At 44.7% G+C, this 23,386-nt stretch overlaps 1 protein-coding gene across 1 annotated transcript in view; it reads left to right on the top strand.

Annotated features, from left to right (window-relative positions):
- The window catches only part of ALDH1A3 (aldehyde dehydrogenase 1 family member A3), a 48,799-nt gene that overhangs the window by 7,082 nt on the left and 18,331 nt on the right, over window positions 1-23,386 (top strand). The window contains 7 exon segments of the mRNA XM_005294826.3: window positions 4,555-4,695; window positions 9,583-9,712; window positions 11,453-11,460; window positions 11,462-11,515; window positions 16,224-16,352; window positions 19,032-19,145; window positions 22,776-22,878. Of these exon segments, the coding sequence (XP_005294883.1) occupies window positions 4,555-4,695; window positions 9,583-9,712; window positions 11,453-11,460; window positions 11,462-11,515; window positions 16,224-16,352; window positions 19,032-19,145; window positions 22,776-22,878 (679 nt within the window).

Raw genomic sequence — 23,386 nt, 5'->3', positions numbered from 1 at the left:
ATCATTAATTTTATATAGCACATCATTGCATCTAATTATAATTACTGTATAAACTATGGGGTGAGGCTAATCCTGTGGTAACTTTTACTAGGCAGAAACCATGGCTCCGCTATAGTTATGTGAGCTAAGTGCCTCCTCAAGTAGTTACAAAGTTGGTGGGTATTTCAGGCCTGCTTTTCATGCCTCCGTTAAAGAAAACCGTTGAGCAAAACAAAGATGGCAACCTCATGTCTCGCCTACAGAGAGAGCTCTCATTACTCTGTTCTCTCCTGGGTGCCAGGGAGAGGTTTTAACTTCTAGCTCATGGGACTGTCGTTGGAAAACTTCCTTCTCTGGGCTCTCCTGAGAGACTCTCTGGCCTGTAAGGATCAAGCTGTGGAAGTTTCTGTGGATATCCGGTGTGCAGGCTAATCTCTGTGGGGGGCAAATGCAGGATATTTTGGTCACAGAGTGTATGTCTACACTGCAGTGTAAAAGACCTGTGGCATGGGCATGCCTGGCCTGGGTCGACTAACTCAGGCTTGTGGGGTTTGGGTGCTGAAACTCTCTGCTGTGGGTTTTATTTTTTAATTGCGGTTTAGCTGTACCCAGAGACTCTCTCCTTGCATCCCCTAAATCTTACGTGCAGACACTCCTGCTGTGTGTGTGGGGTGGGAAGGGGGCAGCAGGCAAGGCTGGGGTTGGGGCTGAATGAGTTTAAAAAATTGTGTTCGGGGCCCAAAACAGGCCAAACTGGGTGTATTCACCTGAGTTTTGCTTTGCAACTTTGGGTCTGTTAGTACCTAAAAATGACACTCGGAGGTTGGTGGTTGCAAATCCACATGGCCTGGAACCAAAGAGTCTTGTGCAAATTGAATCCCCTGAGATGAACCCAGCCCCAGTTTAATCCCCCCCATCCTAGATCTCCAGGTGTTTCATGCAGGCAGACTTAGGTTCGTAAATGAAGACCGCTGTGGAGCCGGGCTCTGGGGCATTCTCAGTGGCGCGGCTTGAGGAGACAGGAGCTATGCAGCTGCGGTAGCCAAAACTCTTGGGGGGCTGCAGGTTCTGTCACTACAGAAGCTGCCATGTGGCTGCTGCTCACCTTGACTCTAGATTGTGGGGGCTGGATTCCATTTCCCTCGGGGTAAGTCCCCCTTGAGATGCCTGTTTGCTTAGGCTGTGCATGAGGGATGGGAATTTGGCAACGAATAATTTGGCGATGACAGTTGGCTTTGGGGCTGAAACGTGGCCAACTCGTTATTCGCTGGGGAGCAAAGGTTTTGTTTTTCTTTAGTTACAAAATTAAAAAGGAATTGTTTGCAGTCACCTGCAGTCAGAGGGAAATCCTGGGTGGGAAAGAGGTGCTGGCAGTGATGCTCTGCTGGCATTTTCATTGGCCTACAAATAAGGTCTGAGTGTTAACGTCTGTCGGGTTGATACCAGGCATGGGAAGAACTGATTTGACTAATGTTAAGGCTGTGCCACTGTGCTGCTTGCAGGCTGTTACCCATCCTACCAGCCCCGGAACTCTGCATCCTGACCTGGCAGACCAGTTCCATGTAAAATACTCAACCTGTCCCAGTTTGCCTCCAGTGCGATCACAGAAAAGATTCTCCATGTTTCCCTGTGGTTGGCATAGTCCTGTGCACAGGAGTGAATTTCAAGTGCTGCAGGGGTGCCTGGCTTTTTGTCTTTCTGCACATGGCTGAGTTCTGCCTTGGAGTGGAAAACCTGCAATGCTATGCGCTGGCTCTATGCATCACAGCTAGGCCAGAGGAGTCGGCCTTTCCCGTACTTGTGATTCTTAAGGGTGTCTGTTGCCATCCATGCCAGCCACCCTTGTATTTTAGGGATGGATTGAGATTAGAAGAAGCAGTTATAGACGGGGTTACTTACTATGGGCAGAGCTGGTGGTGCTGTAGTTAAGGTGGCCCAACGTTTCCCGTTGTAATCCCTCTGCCCCGTTTTCAGTTGCTTATAACTTTGTCCAACGTTGACTGTTTGGGCTGAAACTTTCCATGCTGAATGTCTGTCTCAGTCTGAATATTTTTGGGATATTTCAGGGGAAATGATTCAGCCATTTATGAGAGAGAGATTAGAGGGGAGAATACATTGTTTTTGCCCATGTTAACAAAATTCGTCGAGCTGCTTCATTGAGAAGCTCTAGTGCCTCCGTGCTTTGAAACAGGGATTTGACATTTGGCGGGGGGGGGGGGCACCTTGGTCTCAGGCATGTTGCTGTTCCTATGGAGATGCCCAAATTTGACTTAAGTGTTCAAAGACTTGCCCATCTGTTTGCACGTGCTCAGTAGAGACTTATCAGAATTCCCTGGCGATTCCATCTGCACTGGGCATGCTCTATCCCCTCTCTGCACCTACATCACCTACTAACCGTAGTGCATGTGTGCTATCCCCACAGAGCCTGGAGCTGACCAGGACTTTCTCTGCCATTGCTCCTCTGGGCTGCTGTGGCACTGGGCTCGGGAATAGTTAGGAAACTGTCTTGCATCTGAAGAAGTGAGGTTCTTACCCACGAAAGCTTATGCTCCCAGTACTTCTGTTAGTCTCAAAGGTGCCACAGGACCCTCTGTTGCTTTTTACAGATTCAGACTAACACGGCTACCCCTCTGATACTGTCTTCCTTATGGACTCCGTGTTCCACCTCCTGGTGCCCTGGCAGGGAGGAGGAGGAAGGGGCCTGACTCAAATGCAGAGGTGATGAACTGGACCTGTGAGTTTGAGTAGAGGACAGGGGGGAAGAGAGGGGACAAGAACCATAAGGGTCCTGTGGAAAAAGTAGTCTGTGATCACGTAATTAGAGACTGTATCACAATCACAGACACACAAGGGGGCTGAATTAAGGTTTCACAGGCAACTTTAATTCTAGCATTTCCTAACCTTTTAGCATTTGACTTTGCAACCCTAACTCTCTTTTGAGGTAGTTTTGTGTGTGCAATACTAAATAAATCTCACACAGATTGAAACTCCGTGAATTGTTAGGTCTTGCGTGTCCCTCCTTTTTGTCCCACGTTTTGTCCTTGGCACCTTGACAGCTATGACTCTGTCCTTATGTCACGCATGGTGCCTCCGGATTGCAACATCTGTGTACTGTAACGCACAGTTCTGACCCCTTTTGTGCCTAGTCATCATAGGGTGGATTAAGAATGGAATTTCAGCCTTACCTAAGAATTTCCTCGTCTTTGGTGGTTTGAACTCAGATGCTTAATGTGAGGGGTAGTTGAGTTTCCATTGAGGTATTTTGGGGAAGTTCTCCTGCTTGCATACCTAATGACTCTACAAAATACCAAACCATGTATGGTATCTGGGAGTGCAGTGAGTAGGAATGAACATAGCTAACCACAGAGCCGCCCACATGCCCGGTTTTGGAGAACAGTCGTGGTCCACAGTAATGGTGTGATCTGTAAGATTGCTCCTAGCGTGACTACTGGGAAGGTCTGGATTGTTAGTAATGATGATGATCTCAGTGGAAAATTGCAAAGCTGATGAGGGCGAAGTCACTTCTTTTGTGATGCTAGCACACCGGGTAGTCAATGCAGGAAGGGGGCCTTTCCCCAACCGTGGTCCCATGAAAGGAAATGAACAAGATCTTTATGTAGTTCTCAGGAGCCTGAGAGGATGTGGTCTTCAGATTAGGGAGCACATCTAGCCTCCCAGCTGGCTAGCAAGTATGTTGCAATCAACTGCAAGTGCTACCCAACAGGAGGGAGGGACACACAATGCTCCCACTCAGAGACACGCTAATGGCCATCCCACCACCCAGAGGACTTTTGCTTTGGCTGGCAGGACTCCTTTTGCAGAGTATGTACCAGGCAGCATCTCTGTTCCTTCTTCCTACACTAGCCAGGGCAGGACTAGCCTTATAAATACTCCGCTCCTGAGTCTCGGCCGTCCTTTGCAGAGAGGTAGTCCTGCTTTTCAGGAGGGATGTTTGCTGTTTTAAAGGAACAACCCAGTTTTAGTAACAGTTTGAATGTTCAGTAATATACATATATACACACACACACACACACACACCCCGCTACCTCGATATAATGCTGTCCTCGGGAGCCAAAAAATCTTACCACGTTATAGGTGAAAATGTGTTATATTGAACTTGCTTTGATCCGCCGGAGTGAGCAGCCCCGCCCCCCGGGAGCGCTGCTTTACCATGTTATATCTGAATTTGTGTTATATCTGGTTGTTATATCGTGTGTGTGTGTGTGTGTGTGTGTGTGTGTGTCTAATTTTTATCCTGTGAGTGAAGCCTGGTCCAATTCCATAAACTTAATGACTCACCCTGAAAGATCTTATCAGCTCTGCAAAATTTGAATTTAGGTTCCTATCCGGCAAGGTCAAATCCTACCAGAGTCTGAAGCCGCTTGGAATCTTGCAAGATCTGACCTATGTTCAGCAGCAAACCAGGAGACTCTTTTAGCAGATGATTCAATATTACAGTAGGCAGGCTCTGCAGGACACAGCATAGGAAGCAACCTGCTTGGTAGCTGTTCATAGCACTATGCAATTTGTGTCTCTCTCTCTCACCTGAATATTTTGTGTGTTTGGTTGCTTTAGCCCGACATAGATAAGGCAGTAGAGGCAGCGAAAGCAGCATTCCAGAGAGGATCTCTATGGAGACAAATGGATGCCTTCAGCAGAGGAAGGCTTCTCCACAAACTAGCCGATCTCATCGAGCGAGACCGAGTCATTTTGGCGGTAAGTGAAACGTGGTGGGGGAGTGATAATAAACCAAAAGCAATTGACTGACTACTTAATTCTGTCCCTCTGGCTGCCCTGGAGATCTGGGGCTGTTTGTAGCTTGTGTTTAGTTTATTTTAAAGGGGAATCTCATCTTCAGGGAGGCTTTCGTTTCCCAAGCTCCCAGCTTGGTTTAGTAACATTTGGATAGAGTGACTTTAATAATAATAATAATAATTAATAAAAAAAAAGTCACTGATTTTGAGAGAGCTGTTTAAGGGCATCTCTCCCTCATTAAAGGGAAAAATTCCAAATCCATCGTTCTTTTCAGTGTTCTGGATGAGGTCGCCCTAGACCTTAGCATTGCAGGTGAAGCCTACCTCCCTCTTCAAACTTGAATAGTGCTTTGCGCTCCCCCCCCTCTCTCTGCCCTCCCTCCCCCATGCCCACACACAATGAGAGGGTAAAGCCCCTGGCTGAGTGCTGACTTGGAAAAGCTGCCTCTCCTCCCCTGTTTGACCTCCATGTCCCACGCAATGGGAGGCTAGGAACCCTTGCCCAGTCAATGAGTTTGAGCCGTCGGGGAACGACAGCGGCAAAGCCTCACCTTCTTAACTCCTTTCTTTTTGCCGTGGGGCTGGTTTGTTTACCCTCCCCTAGCCCCGCCTGGTCTTGTCCACTTGGTGAAATACAGTTGATGGGTGTCTAGCTTGCCTGTTCCAGCGTGGGGGGGTAGGAGGATAAAGGATGCTCAACACTTAATGCTGCTTATACTCACTCTGCGGGGAACACTGATTTTAAACTACTAGGTGTTCTGTGCTAAACCAATTTTTTTTTAAGAGAGATTGAGCAGTGGCACCATATAAACATTGTCTTTGGGACTGCCTCTGAGGCGATCGTTCAGCAGTCTGTTGCAATTCGGCAAAGCACATATAACTTTAGACAGGTGCTTCAGTGACATTGACTTCAACAGGGCAACTGACTTGTTTAGACTAGGCTGGGCAAAACTGAGGCCGACGTGAGTAAAGGCTGCAGGATGGGGCCATCAGGGCCTGCATCCACAGAGTGGATTCATGGGAGATGGTGGCACCCATGGGTGGTCATATTCATCCTTGGCTAACTGCATTGGTGCCGGGGTGAAGTCAACTCTCTCTGGTTTAAGAGAGTTTAGGTCATGCATTGGAGATGTCCGTGTCGTGTGTTAGCTTTGAGTTACTGAGGGTTTTTTTATTTATTTTATTTTTTTTAAACAAGACCATATCCTTACTTGAAGTTAACATTCTTACCTATGGTATTAAATAAATATTTAAATAAATAAAGTCCTAGAACAAAATGAGCAAATAACCCCCACCCTGTTTAAAACTTTCAGGCAAAGACAACCGGCTAAGGCTAAAAGGTTCTATAATCACTATGTTAAATAAAGAATCGTGTCCGTGGAATTCAATGAAAGAAACATCTGAAGAGAATAACAAAGATACAGAGTTGGGAACAATCTGGCATTGGCAAAGGATGACCTAAATAGGTCTGTGCCATCCCTGACTTGGGTGTTCTACTTATCAGAACATTAAAGGGGACAAGTGACAATGGCAACAATAAAACAACACGACTGATTTGCAGTAAACAACATCAAATGGAATGTTTACAGGATGTAACTTCCTTATAGCAATTGAAATAAATGGCAGAAAGATGTGTGAATAGCTCAAAATCTTCACACAAACAGGGCCGGCTCCAGGCACCAGCAAAGGAAGAAGGTGCTTGGGGCAACCAATGGAAAGGGGCGGCATGTCTGGGTCTTCGGCGGCGGGTCCCTCACTCCCTCTCAGAGGGAAGGACCCGCTGCCGAAGAATGAAGCGGTGGCGGTAGAGCTGCTGCTGAAGTGCCGCCGGTCGTGGCTTTTTAAAAAAAATATTTATTTATTTTTGGCTTCGCCACTTGGGGCGGCAAAAAAGCTGGAGCTGGCCCTGTTCACAAAACATCCCTCTGTGCCTCTGGCTCTTCATAAAAATTATTCCACTGTGACTTGACTGCTCACAGAACCAAGGCACCTGCATTGTGTATTGCAACTCCTCCCTCTTCCGAATCTGGTTCCCCCGAGAAGCTTGGTCCATGCAGTTCAGTCCTGACTCTGCCCGATAGAGAGGTGAGTGATGCTAGACTTTGATGGCTGTGTGATATGGGCAAGCTGGGACCAGGAGGAGAGACACTAGTTCATTTGGACATCTGTCATCTTTTTAAAAAAAAGCAAAAATTAACTTTGGGCCTAAGCCACAAAGTTCTGGCTCAAATTTCCCCCAGAAATTAGAATGTTTGATCTCAGTAACCAACATCATTTTTTAAGTTGGCCTTGTGCCCCTTTTTCTTTCCAATGGACAAATTTTTCTGCTTGCTTTTAACCTTCAGTATCAGGAATGTCCTGTCTGGTTGTCTTTTTTTTTTTTGCCAAAGGGTTTGACAGGATTTCAGCGGATGTCTGTTAACGCTCACACTTAACTGTCTCCAAAACGTTGACTGGCCATTGATATTAAACGGGTGTTAATACAAACAGTTCTTTTAAACTGTTAAAATTTCCCTTCTCCACTTTTTCGGTCTTCGTTCTTGTGATGCTGTCATGGAGTCTTTTCTTGTCAATTTGCAAGTTACTTCCCCCCACCTCCCAAGAGTAAAAGGCAGGGGCGGGGGGAAGCAACTGCTTCCTACTGCTTTTAGTTCAGGACTTAAAATGTATCACTGGGCATACTTTTCATGAACATGCTGCTTGCAAAATGAAACTTCAAGTAGGATGTGATGCTGTGTGAATTTGGACACACTCTTGTTTACACCAAAAAGGGAAAATATCATTTTGCAACAACATCTTGGTCTTGAAGAATGAAGCCTCATGGTCAGTCCAAGGGAAGGACGACCTGTTCCACAACCTGATAAAGTCAGTGGAGAGACTTCCATTGATTTCTGTGGGACTCTCTCTTCTCTAACTTGGATGTGGGGCTAAACTAAAAACATATCGGACATCCCTGAACTCCAGGAGGGCTTGTATCTGTACTCAGGCCAAATTGTGTGTTCATATTGGCCCTGATTCAAAACAACGCTTGAGCTTGTGCTTAGCTTTAAGCACAAGCTGAAATCCACCCCTACCTAGCACTACACTTCAGAACATGCTTAAGTCTCATTGTGGCCATTGGGATTTAAGCACGTGCTTAAAAAAATTAAGCACATACTTAAGTGCTGCGGTGAATAGGGATGGGCTTAGCCGGGGGCTTCAAGTTAAGGATGTGACAACTTGCTGTGGCGAGTTGAGGCTTTTCCTGGGGCAACCTCATTGACCTGCCTTCATGGTTGACTCAAATCTCAAGAATGAGCACAACCAAAACCCCAGTTCTGAACATCCCTGGACTTAGGAAAAATGCAGGTCTGCATCCATGTGGCTCAGTTCCAACACTACTGGAAACGTAAATGTTTCTGCCCATTTTCATGGCCAGATCTTGCCTGCAAAAGGCTGTGTGATCGAAGCACCACTCGCTAAGTTTAAATTCAGGTCAAAAATTGAAAATTAAGAGAATCTTCTTGATCCATAAACAAACCTGCCAGCCCCGGTATGGCTTTTTCAGTCATTCCCATGACAGTTTTGTCTGTTTATTTTTAGAAATCGGGGCACTGCGTGTACAATAATTTTAGCAGGCACTACTCCAGCTGGATAAGAATCCTATTCCCTGTGAAGAAGTCTATTCAGATCCTGTTTGGACCTCAAAGGTTCTGAAGGGTGGCAGTGTACAATTTCATCTTTGTTCACACATTTAATTCAACCAAGGAGTAGTGCCTCCTTTATGCGGGTTCTTTCCCATTATTGTCCAGCTTGCATGACTAGAGGAGAGGAACAGGGTCACTGGAACTTGGAACTGCAAAAAGAGGAGGAGCCAGATTCTGACATGCTGGTATAAAACTGGTCCAAGCTATAACTCCATTGACCTCCTTGGAGATATCCCTGGTTTGCACCAGTGTGAGAGCAGATTTGGGCCCAAAGAGATTACTTTACTAAAGGCCCGTGCTCTCCAAATGCATTTTCCATCATCCAGTGGACAAAGAAAGCTTTTTCTATCAGAGTATCATAGAAGATTAGGGTTAGAAGAGACCTCAGGAGGTCCTCTAGTCCAACCCCCTGCTCAAAGCAGGACAAATCCCAACAAAATCATCCCAGCCAGGACTTTGTCAAGCCGGGTCTTAAAAACCTTTAAGGATGGAGATTCCACCTAGGGAACCCATTCCAGTGCTTCCTCACCCTCCTAGTGAAATAGTGTTTCCTAATATCCAACCTAAACCTCCCCCACTGCAACTTGAGACCATTGCTCCTTGTCCTGTCATCTGGTACCACTGAGAACAGCCGAGCTCCTTCCTCTTTGGAACCCCCCTTCAGGTAGTTGAAGGCTGCTATCAAATCCCCCCCACCCACTCCCCACACACACACTCTTCTCTTCTGCAGACTAAATAAGCTCAGTTCTCTCAGCCTCTCCTCATAAATCATGTACCCCAGTCCCCTAATAACTTTTGTTGCCCTCCGCTGGATGCTCTCCAATTTGTCCACATCCTTTCTGTAGTGGGGGGGCCCAAAACTGGACACAGTACTCTGGCTATGGTCTCACCAGTGCCGAATAGAGGGGAATAATCACTTCCCTCCATCTGCTGGCAATGCTCCTACTAATGCAGCCCAATATGCCGTCAGCCTTCTTGGTAACAAGGGCACACTGTTGACTCATATCCAGCTTCTCGTTCACACCCTCTCCATTGTACAGGGTGGGAGAAAGATAAACCTTGTAGATTGCAGAAGAGAATTTTTTGTCTAGAATCTGTAAAAACAACAACCCCCCCATAAATATTGAGCAGTATATAACCATGCATGTGATTTGTTGTTTCAGACCTTGGAAACAATGGACACAGGGAAACCTTTTCTTCATGCCTTCTTCATTGACTTGGAAGGCTGTATAAAGACACTTAGATATTATGCTGGGTGGGCTGATAAAATCCAAGGCAGAACTATCCCAGTGGGTAAGTTGAACCCTTCCATGTTCACATTTAAAAGCTCCTTCAGTCTGATATCAAGTACATTGAGAGAGAACCAGTTTAGGGAGTTTCCCTTCTGAAAAAATCATCCCTCCCTCCCACCCCCCAAATTACTTTATCCCTTATGGAAAAGCCATAGAGTGTAACAGAAGATTATGTATCTCCCTGAGAGTTTTGGAACTGCCCTATAGACTTATGAGAATTCTATCCCTGGTTATTGTGCATCCAGTTTCACTGAAACTAAAGGTTTCACTGTTAGTAAGAGTGCATTGGAAATCAAAGTTCAAAGGATATTTTTGAGTACCTTCTTTGTTGTTAATTAAATTAGGTTTATTGGAGAGAGGCCAGATCTGTCAGTAATCAAAGTACGTGGCAGACATTCAGTTCCTGGGGGTTTGGTCAAGCTCTAGTTTGTAGGGGTATTTCATTTATTTCTAAACACTTTCAGCATTTTTTTTTTTAAACTCCTCTGCCAGGGGTTGTGCACAATTCTGTGCTTCATTATACCCACACCAGTGAATTTAGTGTGAGTAACTGAGGGAAGAATCTATCGGCTCATGTGTGAGCACAGGTGTGGCCCTGGGAAATGACAGGTGGTTTGCCTAAGATAAGAAGGGTGTTTGCACGAAGTGAGTGAACAGCAAATTGAAAAGTCGGCAGCCTGCCCCTTTCCTTTGCCCTCGTGATAGCTGGTGGTCCATGAAGGAAAGAGCACCAGAGACGAAGGTTAAAGAGCGGCTCCTTCTGGTAGCGCTGAAGGAATGCACTTGCTCCCACCTCCCCCACCCCCTCCGCCCTCCACCAGTCAGCATTGATTAAGAGTAGCAGAGTCCAAGCCTATGACAAATCAGATATTTCTGTCACCCAAGCTTTAATTTGCAGATCTGCTCTCTATGGAGACTGGCTCTCAGTCTTGTTTGAAATCGCTTCCAAAGTGCGTAATAACTAGAGGTTCTCCCCCCTCCCCCCCCAAAATGGAGCTTCATAGAAAGCAACATTTCTAATGGCAAATGGTTTTATTAAATCTTTTGACAGGAAATTAACACTAAAATATTTTTTGTTTCTATTATCAGAAACACAATGTTTGATGCTAATTGAAATCAAACAAAACTTGATTTTTGAATCAAATTGAAATATTTTTTGTTTTGTTATTTAAATATTTCTTGTGGGAATTTGTCACCAAACTTTGAATTTTTCCCTGGGAAATAAACCTGTTCGTTCTCTCTCTCCCCCCCCCCCCCCATCAAAACTAAAAAATCATAAAAGCGTTTCATTTTCCTTTTATTCTTCACTGAAATGAAGAATTACACCAACTGAACGTGTCTGAGCAGCAGAAGCAAGTGTAAGAGAGGAACTGACCCAGTGGAATTGATGTGATGAAAGTCTGTGGTATTTCGAAGGGGTTATACCAGTCTGAATTAGAGCAGCACTTGGCCCTCTGTATATAGCAGAAGATCTGAATTGTTCTGGGATAGATGTTTCCTATCAGATCATTTTCGTCCTTTCGAAGAGCACCCCCGTCTGGGTGTGGGATAGAATGGGTGACTCCACAATCTTCTCAGATTAGCTTCACCTCATTTAACTAGTTTATATTAATTCTGCCTCACCGGTTTTATTTATATAATCATTTTATATTGTTTCCCACTATTCAACCCCCCACAAGGGCAGTACATGCAGGTATGTCGCAATATTAGCTTTGATCCCTTACACGTTTTTGTTTTGCAGATGAAAATGGTTGTCTGTTTCACCATGCATGAACCGATGGGGGTCTGTGGGGCTATAACGCCGGTAAGTAGAGACTATCTAATGGTTTTTAGCCCGAGGTGCTCCTACCCTGAGAGTCCCCTCTATTTACAAAAATGTATATGCATGCCCCCCCATAGCATTGCAGCCATTGCCCTCTGTTGCAGGGCAAGTGCATCCCATCCCCTCTTGGGGCAGGGTAATTACTTCCCCGTTGGTCATGTCCTTACGACCACACCGTTGTCTTGGGGTTGTGTGGACTAACGGTAAAAGTCAATATGCACGCGCGCTCTCAAGGTTGTGTGGCCCAATGGCCAGAGTCAGGGTGATGGCCCCTTCCCACAGGGCTGTGGGACCCAATGGCCCGAGTCACTATGTCTTCCTCAGTTCAACTGGGGTATATCGCCTAGTGGTCATCAGAGTCCGTGTGGCCACCTGGCTCAGCAAGGTGGTATGGCCTAGCGGGCAAGAGTCAGTAGAGCCACCGTCACTCAGGGCTGTGTGGCCTAGTGGCCAGTGTCAGCAAGGTCGCCCTCTCTCGGGGACGCAGGGCCTAGTGACCAGAGTCAGTATAACTGCCCCTTCCATGGGGCTACATGACCTAGTGGCCTGTCAGGGGAGTGGGCCACCACCCCAGGGTGGGTAGCAGCCTGGTAGGGGGGGCCCAGGCTCTCCCTGCTTCACCAGGTCGCAGCTCAGGGCCCTGTCAGTGGCAAGTATGCCTGCCACCAGGTCAATGGGGAATCCGTCCGAAATACGCTGACTCCACTTGGCAACAGAACTAGTCTCCCTGAGCTACTTCCTACCCGATTCCTGATGCCGTGGTCCCGGCGTTGCCATGGTCTCTGGGCTACTCGGTCAGTGCGGCTCCCAACAACTCCTCCACTCACTGGGCATCCTCCGGAGTCTCAGCATCCCGGGTTTCCGCAGTTTGGGACTTCTGCGGTTCCTGGGCTGGAGCTTGCAGCGTGCGTCCTCTCTCTTTGGTGGTCAGCCCTGAATGAGATGAGCTGCTCCCTTTTATACCTACTCTCCAACTGGAGCATGCCCAGCAGGGCTGCGGGGGCGTGGCCTCCTTGACCCAGAGAGTGGAGTTAACCCTCGCAGTACCAGTGCGGGACAAGTGCGCCCCATCACACCCTCCTAGATGAGAAGGGTGGACTGGAGGGCATTCCCTTTGGAGCCTGTTGATGATGTTTCTTGACTCCTCAGAAGGAATTGGCCTAGGGCGTTCTGAACGGCTCTTTGGCACAGAAGGCTGGGTCTCAAGATCAAGTGTCAGTCTCCCATATGGCACATACTTACATAAGAGTCACCAGTGACCCATCCATGATCATCTGCTATTCTTACTTCTTGATCCTTTTCTTATTGGGTGATTGCAAGCTAGTTGTCCTGACCGTTACGGTTGTTGACTGGCTCCGAGACATTGTGGTTTGTTTCGTTTTTAAATTGTCATTTATTAGCTTGTTTCCTTGTTCCCATTGTTTGTTTTATAGCTGATCAATACCATTTTCCTTTCCCTGGTGGGTTTGTTTCTGATGGTGAGAAACTCTGGCTAGTTCTTAAAATTCCTCAGTTCTTCAGCAAGAAAAAATAGGCAGCCAGACTTTTTGTAGAGGAGCCATAATGGTTGTAAAGTGCTTTGAACATCTGTGTTAGAGGCAAAGAGTAGTGTGTGAGCTACTTTGCTGTGGGAGTCTGTTGGGGAAAGTCAGAGGAAGATCTCGGGCCAGTGTTGTGGAGGGTGAACTGGACTATACCAGAGACTAAAACAACTCAGTATTTTTGCTGGGATGCTGGAGACTTTGATCCTGACCCAGTTTGCATTAATATCAATTGAAGTTTTTGCTACTAACTTCAGTAGGAACAGGATTGGGTCCCTCGTGACTGACTTCTGACCTAGATCTTGGAGTTGAATGGTCTATTTATTTTTCCCTGAGAGAGGTGACTGCAGAGTGAGTGGGAGATGGAATAGGAGAGTGTCCTGTAGATGATAGATCGACATGCGGAGACAGAGTTTGGCTTGGGAATGAAAGCTGTCTCACTCTGTTTTACAGAGCCTTGCTGGTTGAAGTAACCTAGTATTGTCATTTTGGGAATGAGTTGCATTTGAGTGACTTGAGTCCAATGAAGTTGAGACTCTCAAGCGTTTTGCATTAGGGACATAAGACTGAAAAGGCCCTCTTGGGTCATCGAATCCAGTTCCCTGCCACCGCAGCCAACCCCATCTTACAATCCTGTTCATACACTTAGCAAGCTCCAGCTTGCATTGACCACTGATTTAAATGCCTTTATTTCCATCCTCCAAACGGATCTGACTGTTGGCTGATGCTTTTGTGGATTTACGCCCCTTGTGGCTATTTTCAGGCAGGAGATTTGGAAAGCCACCATATCATGGGGGGCAGGGAGAACTGAGTGGATGCTATCTCAAGATTGTATCTATCTTGTTGCTATTTAATCTATGGGAATTATACATAAATATTGGTCTTAAATTGCAAATGTAACCCTAATCCAGGCTGATATGACTATGTGCACCCTGAGGCATAGTGTTCCACTTTAAGGACATTGTCCTAATAAAAAACCGAGGCCACTATCAATTCTGGTGTGCAATTCCCTTGATTTCACTAGCGTCTAACGAGGGATGAGTTTGGATCATGCTGAAACTGAAAATACCCTACCAGGATTGGTAACTACTCCTTAGATTATTAACATAACTTGCATTTTAAAGGTGAAACTTACTACTTCTGTTCGTAGTATTTGACTCTGCAGGGGGGATTATACTAGGCCTGTCCTTTCATCTTCAGGCTTCGTTTTAACAGTGCTGTGTTTGGATTTGCACTGCAGCGGCCGCGGGGGACAAGATTATTGGAATAAACAGCTTCGTTCCATAGAACTATCACATTTGCACACTGTCCATCTGTGACATTACACAGCATCACAGATGGGCAGCAGAGGAGCTGATTTCAGACACAGGGCCAGTCTTTCTCAGCAGCTCAGCTAACAGCTGAAAATCTCTGCAAAGTAAGATCTGAGGTTCTTGGGAAGAATGGAGTTGTGTTATGGACAACACTTTGCAGCTCAGAGTAGAATTTAATTAACAGCTGCCAATGATATTTTGATTCCAAGGAAAGTCCATAATCTCTTGGAAGAAGTGTTTCTGTTGACCTGTAACCATTGATCTGATCTTAGAGTGCAAGATCAAATTATATATGCTAAGATTTACTAAAATGCTTTAAGATAGTAAAATGAAAGCTATTAGGGCTGTAATGCTAATAGAGAAACATAAAATATTAATATTTGAGATAGGCTTTGCAATAAGTTGAGGCTCAGTAAGTTGTTAATTTTAAGTATTGTTATCTTAAGTAGCAGGTAGTTAGCAGAGGCCTAACAGTTATAGAATCATAGGACTGGAAGGGATCTCGAAGTCTAGTCCAGCCCCCTCCACTCACGGCAGGACTAAGTATTATCTAGACCATCCCTGACAGGTGTTTGTCCAACCTGCTCTTAAAAATCTCCAATGATGGAGATTCCACAACCTCCCTGAGCAATTTATTCTAGTGCTTAACCACCCTGACACTTAGGAAGTTTTTCCTAATGTCCAACCTAAACTGCCCTTGCTGCAATTTAAGCCCGTTGCTTCTTGTCCTATCCTCAGAGGTTAAGAGGAACAATTTTCTCCCTCTTCCTTGTAACAATTTTTTATGTATTTGAAAACGGTTATCATGTCCCCTCTTGGTCTTCTCTAAACAAACCCAGTTTTTTCAATCTTCCCTCATAGGTCATGTTTTCTAGACCTTCAATCATTTTTGTTGCTCTTCTCTGGACTTTCTTCAATTTGTCCACATCTTTCCTGAAATGTGGGGCCCAGAACTGGACACAATGTTTTAGTTGAGGCCTAAGAGTAAGCGATAAATTAGCACAAGAATAAGTGCTTAATCTAGGGTTATAAAATTTAAGTAATAAGTGCTTTGTAATAAACAAACTAACCACAGAAGAACAAACCCAATGGAATTATTTGGAGATTTTTAATGTGTAGCCATGAGGTTAACCTCATTAACGTACTGGGAAGATTGGGAAATGTATTGCTGCATGTCAGCAAATCGGAACTCCAATTGTGGTTTCCTGGACAGCCATCCATGGACATGGGGCCGCTATTCAGTCAATTATGGTCCTCTGGTGTGTGGGTGTGCAGGGCAAGGAGGTCTGAGGTATAAAATGAGGTGTAAATCCAACTTTTAGTTGGGACATTGGAGCGACAAAGTAGGTGGCAGCCCAGAATGACATCTCCACTTATGAGTTTCTCCAGTTACGTTTCTTTCCAGCTTCACTTCTAATGGCCTCCATAGGCTGTGACTATGCACAATGTAAGGCTGCAAGTATGTACAATGCAGGAAACTATGGTACTTGTACGTATGTATATTGATTTTAATATTTCAATTCTATTTGTCTGTCCTAACTACAGCTCATAAAGTCTCTGTGTGCTTCACTGATCTCCAGCTCAGTAAAACTTCTTCCATAGCTGTCTGAGTAAGGGAACCTGTCGTTCATGACTGGTGCAATTTGTACTCTAAACTTTTTTTCAAAGGCGATACCTGTGTAACCCACCCAGGCGCTATACACGGTCATGAGTCCTTTGTAATGGTGGATCTCTTCCTAGACCTTTTATTTTCTACGAAAGCAAAGGGGAATACTGCACAGAGCTCAATAGGGAGCTGACTGGCACTAATTTGATCAACTTTATACTCTCTTTCAGTGGAACTTTCCATTGCTCATGCTTGTTTGGAAGATGGCACCAGCACTGTGCTGCGGGAACACACTGGTTATTAAACCAGCTGAGCAGACACCCCTCACTTCCCTCTACATTGGTTCCTTAGTCAAGGAGGTAAGAAATCTTAACAGCACATTCAAGGAGTTTTTCCAAGTTATTGTTTCTCATAGGCAGCGGGTCCAGTTGAAAAGGCAGCCGTAGCCATTGTCAGCTCCCAAAGATGTTGCTGCCAGCTCCGTTCAATGCCAGACTTAGAAACAACCTCCTCTTTTTCTTTCAAACCTTTATCTCTTGATCTCTGTGTATGAATGCCCTAATCCACCAAGGTACTTATGCAAGTGTCCAGTGTTAAGCATGCAAGTAATCCCAGTTACTTCAATGGGATCAGGCTAGTCACATGCTTAAAGTTGGGCACATGTTTAAGTATCTTGCTGAGACAATGCCTAAATCATCCGGTATGTCACGTGTTTTTTCTCTTTTCTATACGTTTAGTGAGACTATTTGGAGCTAAATTCTGCCCCCCCCTTATTCATGTTAGTGGAATTGTCCTACAATTTATGGGACTGATCACAAAGTATGATAGTGCTCGGCACAAGTATAGGTGGCAGAATTTGGCCCTTAGAATATGGGACCAGATCCTGCAGCTGCTTCATGCACAGAAATTGCATTACATCACTGTGACCGTTTTATTACGATTGACTTATGAAAGTGTGCCTGGTGCTTAACAGAGAACGAAGATCTAGTCCCCATACCGAGCATAGGGGTTATGACCCAGGGCCTTAATCCTGCATGGAAAATAATGTAGGTGCAGCCATGTGCCCCCACAGTTCTTGGTTGAAAGATCAGGACCCAAAACCCTCCCAGGAAAATACATTTCAGATGTATGGGCTAAATCTTCGTAAACCAGGGAGTTGACTTCACCCCTGGTGCAAACCCACTGACGTCAATGCAGTTAAGCCAAGGATGAATGTGCTTCCCCCTCCATGGAAGCCACCAACTCATCCTTCCGTCATCCATCCATCCCTCCCTCCTGATGGCCCAGTCCTGCAGCCTTTACTCACATGGGCCTCAATTTTGCACAGCCTAGCCTAAACAAGTCAGTTGTCCTATTAAAGTCAATGTCACTTAAACACAGATCTAAAGTTATACGTGTTCTTATGTGCTTTGCTGAATTGTTGCCATAGGCAGTCCCAAAGACAATGCTTATATGGCCACACGCATCTCTTGCTCGGTGCTTTTTTTTTTTTTAGTGGTTTAGCAAATACCCAGGAGTTTAAACCAATGTTCCCGGCACAGTGAGCAGCAAAGTGTTGAACATCCTTTGTCTCCCTCTTCCCCTCCCCCAAGCTGGAACAGGCAAGCTAGACAACCATCAAAACCCTAAAACCTTACCCAGAAGAAAGTAGAATTTTCCAAGGCAATTTATAACCAAACCTTGTTCCCTTTTTTTAAATCTGTATCAGATGCATTTAAAAAGAATCTCATGTAAGTTACACAAATTATTAGCCTCATGAACGTGTGTACTAATCCACAAGAAATGAAGGGAGCTGAATAACAATCGACTCATGGGATACTAGGAAAGCAGGTTGTGTGCCTGCACTTCCCAGTCAGAAATGGAGACTGGCCAGCCTAGAAATACACCTCTTTGCAGCAGCCCACGTTTCAGGGAGCAATAAACAGATCAGCTGGGCCAAGACTTTGGCTTGCATTTCACTAGAATTTTACCAGAGTTTTGCCTATTGTCCTTGTGCCAGAACACACGAAATGGCTGTCATAGGTTAATACATTATAAATGTGGTGAAAACTGGTGCAAGTCTTTTACCATCTGCTCTCTTGGAGCTAGTGGGGGAAAAAACACATCCTCTAGTGGTGTCTTACTGGCATCTTAATCCTCCTGGCCTCTGAAGAACCACAAGAGGCAACCTCGGGATCTTTCTGCTCAAAACAAACTTTAAAGGGCCAAATTTTGCCTTTAGTCATCCATTGACTAGGGTTGTATAGCTGTGGCTGAAGGCTAAATTTGGCCAGAAGACTTTTTTGTTATAACAGCAGAGCTGTGAAATGCAAATCCTCCAATAATTCTCTCCTGGTGATTCCAGGCACTTAAGAGTGGCTCTTTTCAACATGTCCAATCCAGTAAGTAGCAAGCAGCTACAGTGCTGGAAAAAGGAGGAGTCCTTGTAGCATCTTAGAGACTAACGAATTTATTTGGGCATAAGCTTTCATAGCCCACGAAAGCTTATGCCCAAATAAATTTGTTGGTCTCTAAGGTGCCACAAGGACTCCTCGTTGTTTTTGCGGATACAGACTAACACGGCTACCCCTCTGAAAAGTGAGTGCTGGAAAAGGTCATGAAAACCATTCTAAATCTGGCAAATTGTCCGTTTGCCTTTGATTTCAAACCTTTGTGTGCTGCATGCCTCGTTCTTAAAGTACTAAGCATACTTTGGGGTTTGATGAACATTTGGGCCCTGATTCTGGTTTCAATGTGACCCCTTATGTGAGAAGTCGTGCACGTACGTAAAGCGTTTGTGGGATTGGGGGAGGAGGGTTGGTTAACTTGCTGGGGCATTGAGAGGCTCAGCTGATTAATATTTAGAAAGTTCTTTGAGATGCTCAGATAGAAAACACTATAGAAATTATTTCCATTGGGTGATGGTAAATCCTCCATACAGGAGCATAGTTCACATGTATATCCTGGTTTTTAGGCCAAGAAAATTGGAGTTCCGGGAGGAAATCTGAATGGTTCTTATTGCCCTATTTCTATAGTCTAATCTCTAACTTCATTTTCAGGTGGGCTTTCCTCCCGGTGTGGTAAACATAGTGCCAGGGTATGGCCCCACAGCTGGGGCAGCCATTTCTGCCCATCAGAACATTGACAAAATAGCTTTCACTGGATCAACAGAGGTAGGTGATCACTTTCTGCTTAAACTTGCCTTTAGCCTTACTGAATTACTGGACACTGCTCTTCGCAAGGAGGAGTATTTCTCTGGTAGAAGTGCCATCCGGGGAAGCTCGGACCATTGTAATTTCAGTGATACTCAGTGCTTGGAAAAAAGAAATCTGCTTGGTGGAATTTTTCAGAGGTTTTGGGCCGTGGTCTAACGCTGCTCCCACTGTAGTCAATGACCACTGACTTCTGTCGAAGCAGTTAGGCCAACATTTAATGCTTTTGAAAATCTCTAACTTTTTTTTTAACCTTATTCTTGCCAAAATTCTGAAGGTCCATCACGAATGGTGCCTATTCTATAAACAAGGTGATCTGCTGGAGCGGTCATTCGCATCATAATGATTTAAAAATCACATTATCTGGAGTAACTTGGCCTTCGCCAGTTGGACATATGCAGGCTTGTTGGCCAATGCTGAACTATAAAACAATGTTATATTCATATTAAACAATTCTGCTGTTTTAATCACACACTAGTTATTGCATCTTAAAAAAATATCACCCAGTGCGATATCCATTCTGGGTCAAATCCTGATCCCATTGGAGTCCAAGTCAATGACAAAATTTGTCATGAAAGGGACTAAAAGTTGACCCTCTGATAGTAAAAATGGTATAGTACAAACACCTTCAACCCAATGTTTTCTGCTCCCTTTAAATGTAGATACATACAATTAAAATATCACAACAATAAGAATCCTTTTTGGCTGTACATGCATGATAGAGATGTACGCCTGCTTTGATCAGGGAAAATGACCTCTCCAAGTGCTCGCTTGGGGTTAGCAGTGTGGGGGAAGGGAGAGGCGTATGCCTGGTCAGTGTTGTGCTGGTCTGTCTTGCTCTTTTTGTTGTCTGTTAGTCCTGAGCAAATAATTGACAACCAACTTATCTACTGAATTTCACTTTCAGTGAGGCTTTGAGCTGGATATTAGCTACCAAAACCTGAGTGCTCTAATGGCAGGCCAAAAGAGAACACACAAGGGCGGAGAATGCTGCGGAATCAAAATTTGTTTACAAGTTTGAACAGTTTTTTCACTAGTTGCTTAGCTCCTTTGCCCCTGTAGCAATATTGCAAGAAAATCTATAGCAATGTGTATGCAGCATGTGTGTATCCTCATCTGCTACATGACAAAGGGCAGCATCCAATAAAGGAAGGTGCTTATGCCAAGGATCTACGTGTGTTGGCTATTCAACCAGGCCATGTGTTGGACTTTGTTTGTTCATTTTCCTTTGAGTACTCACATCCTACTTGAGCAGTCTTCCAACTCCTCCATTTTGACATTCACTGCCTGCTTTTTATAATTTGCATAATTATGATAAATTACACTGAGCTGCCTTCTCCAACACCAGAGGTGTCTCATTTTAAAGGTTCAAAGACCTGCTGAAGGCCAAATGTTTTGTGTTTAACAGCACCATCTAGTGGCTTATCATACATATGTGCATTCCCATTGGTTCTCCCACAGGGGACACTGCATGGAGCATCAGCAGCGTGCTCCTGTCGGGTATTGCCCTTTATTTGATACTCTGTATAATACATAATTACCTTTTGTAGGCTAAGAATAATCTATTTCTATCATCAAAATCAGGCACTCCCTGTTCTAAAATCCTATGAACTTTCTTGGTTTTGTAACAAATAGTCTGGCCTCTTATGGATCCACTTTTTATAAAAAATGAACAATCTGTCATCACAAGAAAATCCACTGGATATCCTCTTTCTTAAAGTTCGGGCTGAAATCCTGGCTCCATCCAAGTCAGGATGGAGTCAAATCCTGACTTCATTGGAGTCAGGATTTTACGTGTGGTATTTTATCTTTGAGTTGTGGGTGGGCATTTAAAAATTGAAGTGCTCTGATACAGTAATGAAGGCGATATTGAGTAGATTAGGTAGGTAACTATTTCTAACCAGTTTCACTTCCTGGTTCTTGTGCATTAGCATCGTGCTTTAATATTTGGGTGCAAATATTGCAGGCGAACGTTTAAATCAAAATGAACATGGGGCAGGGGAGAATGAAAACATTTTAAAAAAAATATGTTTTAGGTTAACATAAAGACATAACAATTTTAATCTTCAATTACCTGACAGTGTCTCCTTCTAGCTTCCTACTTTTCAGCGGGTTTAATTTATTCCTAATCAAGCAGCTACCATATACTAATGTCTCTCTTACCCTGTTAGCTATATAGCAAGTTATCTTAATTTTCAGCAGAAAACAGCTTTGTTTCTATTATCTTGAGGGCTAGCCAGGTAAGCTAATGGGAGGACTCTGCACTGCTAATTGGAAGGACCAGGTCCACTTCTGGTTTGGGAATCTTGCTCTGGTTATAAAGGTAGCAGATGAAACTTGAGTGTAGCAATGAACTCTTCAGCTGATTGAGAGGTATGACCCTCTGTTGCTTTGTTCTTTTTACTGTTCTGATTCAACAAGATCTGAGTGTTTCTCCCAGGCACAAAACGGAGTACAAGGTTGAGAGGACATGCCCTTCACATACCATAGATTCAAGGAGCACAATCTCTTTAGCGGAACAAAGAGAGGGCTAAGGAGTGACTTGGTCAGTTTATAAATGCGTGTTTGGGGAACAAACCTTTGATAATGGACTCTTCAGTCGAGCAGGCAAGATAAAACAAAAGCCAGTGGCTGGAATTTGAGCCTAGACCGATTCAGACAGCAAATAGGGCCTAAATTTTTAACGGCCAGGGTAGTTCACCATTGGAACAACCTATGAATTCTCCATCACTGGAAATTCTTCAATCAAGATTGGATGTTTTTCTAAAAGATAAGCTGTAGTTCAAACATGAATTGTTTGGGGGAAGTTCTGTGATCTGTGTTATGCAGGAAGACAGGCTAGATTCTAGGACTGAAAGGAACCTTGAGAGTTGAGATGATCACAGTGGTTGATTTCAAATCATTTTGTCAGAAAATACTAGGGGAAAATTCAAATGAAACAATTTTTTACCACCAGCCCTAATTATATGACTATTGTGAATTCCTAGGGCAATTCATTCTGTAGCCAAAAAGTAAAACTGGTCATGTGGTGGTATGTATGTGTATATTATTTTTTTATATAATAGTGTGTGTGTGTGTATATATATACACACTGATAGCAGAGATCGAATCCCTTCTTTAAGTGCAAAACTCACCTCATTAAGTGTGGAGCCATGACCGGTACCGTCATAATAAATGACAGGGTGTCACCTGATAGATTGTACTTTTTATAAGAACAGTAGTCCATTAGCAATACCTCCTGCATTGTCCAATTAGGGGCCTGATCCTGCAGCCCCGACTCTGTCCAAAAATGACTTCTGGGGGACCGCGTTCGTAGGCAAGAACTATATAATATCAGGCCCCTACATGTCGGTTATATCTAAGACAAATATTTGTGATTTTAAAATCGCAAGACCCACCTTGGATGGCTCAGTACCTTGTTGAAGCAGGTGACGAAAACTAGAAAATTCAGAGATTGGAAACCTGGAAGAATTATTTTATAATTCCAGCAGTTTCACAGCCTGTCCTGCTCTTGTTAACCTCACGACCCTTTGAATGAAGTAATTTTTTTTTGAGGAATAAACCTGTGCCCTGTGAATCCCAATGCCATAGGTTGGGAAACTGATCAAGGAAGCAGCCTCTAAAAGTAATCTCAAACGGGTGACACTGGAGCTCGGCGGGAAGAACCCCTGCATTGTGTGTGCGGATGCTGACTGTAAGTATTTGTCACGTTGCAATTCAATACTTTTCTAGCCTCAGTGGCCAGCACAGCACCGCTAGTGACTCCCATGTAACCTCACAGGGCTCCAGCAGAGGGCGCAGTGTGGTCCAACTTGTTACAAAGCCTGGCCAAGACTCCTTTGCTAGAGGGTGTGCTATGTCACTCCCTGCACCAGCCAGGTGCCTGGCTACAAAGGGAGGGTTCATGGGAACAGGAATGGACTGTTCCGAATGCTGCCCTCCTTGGGGGCGACCCACTGGGAAGAGCTCTGCTGGCTGAGGCTGCAGAGATGGTGTATTGTATCAGTGTACCCCTGCTTGGCTGGCCACACAATTTTCTCAGCCAGCACTCCTGCTTTATGTCAAGGCAGCATCCTTCCCACAATACTTCCCGTCACAGGGGATAAGGACTAAATTCTGCCATCCTTAATGGGACTACTTGTGGGGAATAAGCTACTCCTCCGTGTGAGTCAAGGTGACAGAACTGGGCCCTTAGCGGAGAT

This window comes from Chrysemys picta, chromosome 10, assembly GCF_011386835.1.
Source record: "Chrysemys picta bellii isolate R12L10 chromosome 10, ASM1138683v2, whole genome shotgun sequence".
In the NCBI taxonomy this organism is placed as follows: Eukaryota; Metazoa; Chordata; order Testudines; family Emydidae; genus Chrysemys; species Chrysemys picta.
This window is presented reverse-complemented; position numbering and strand designations above follow the sequence as displayed.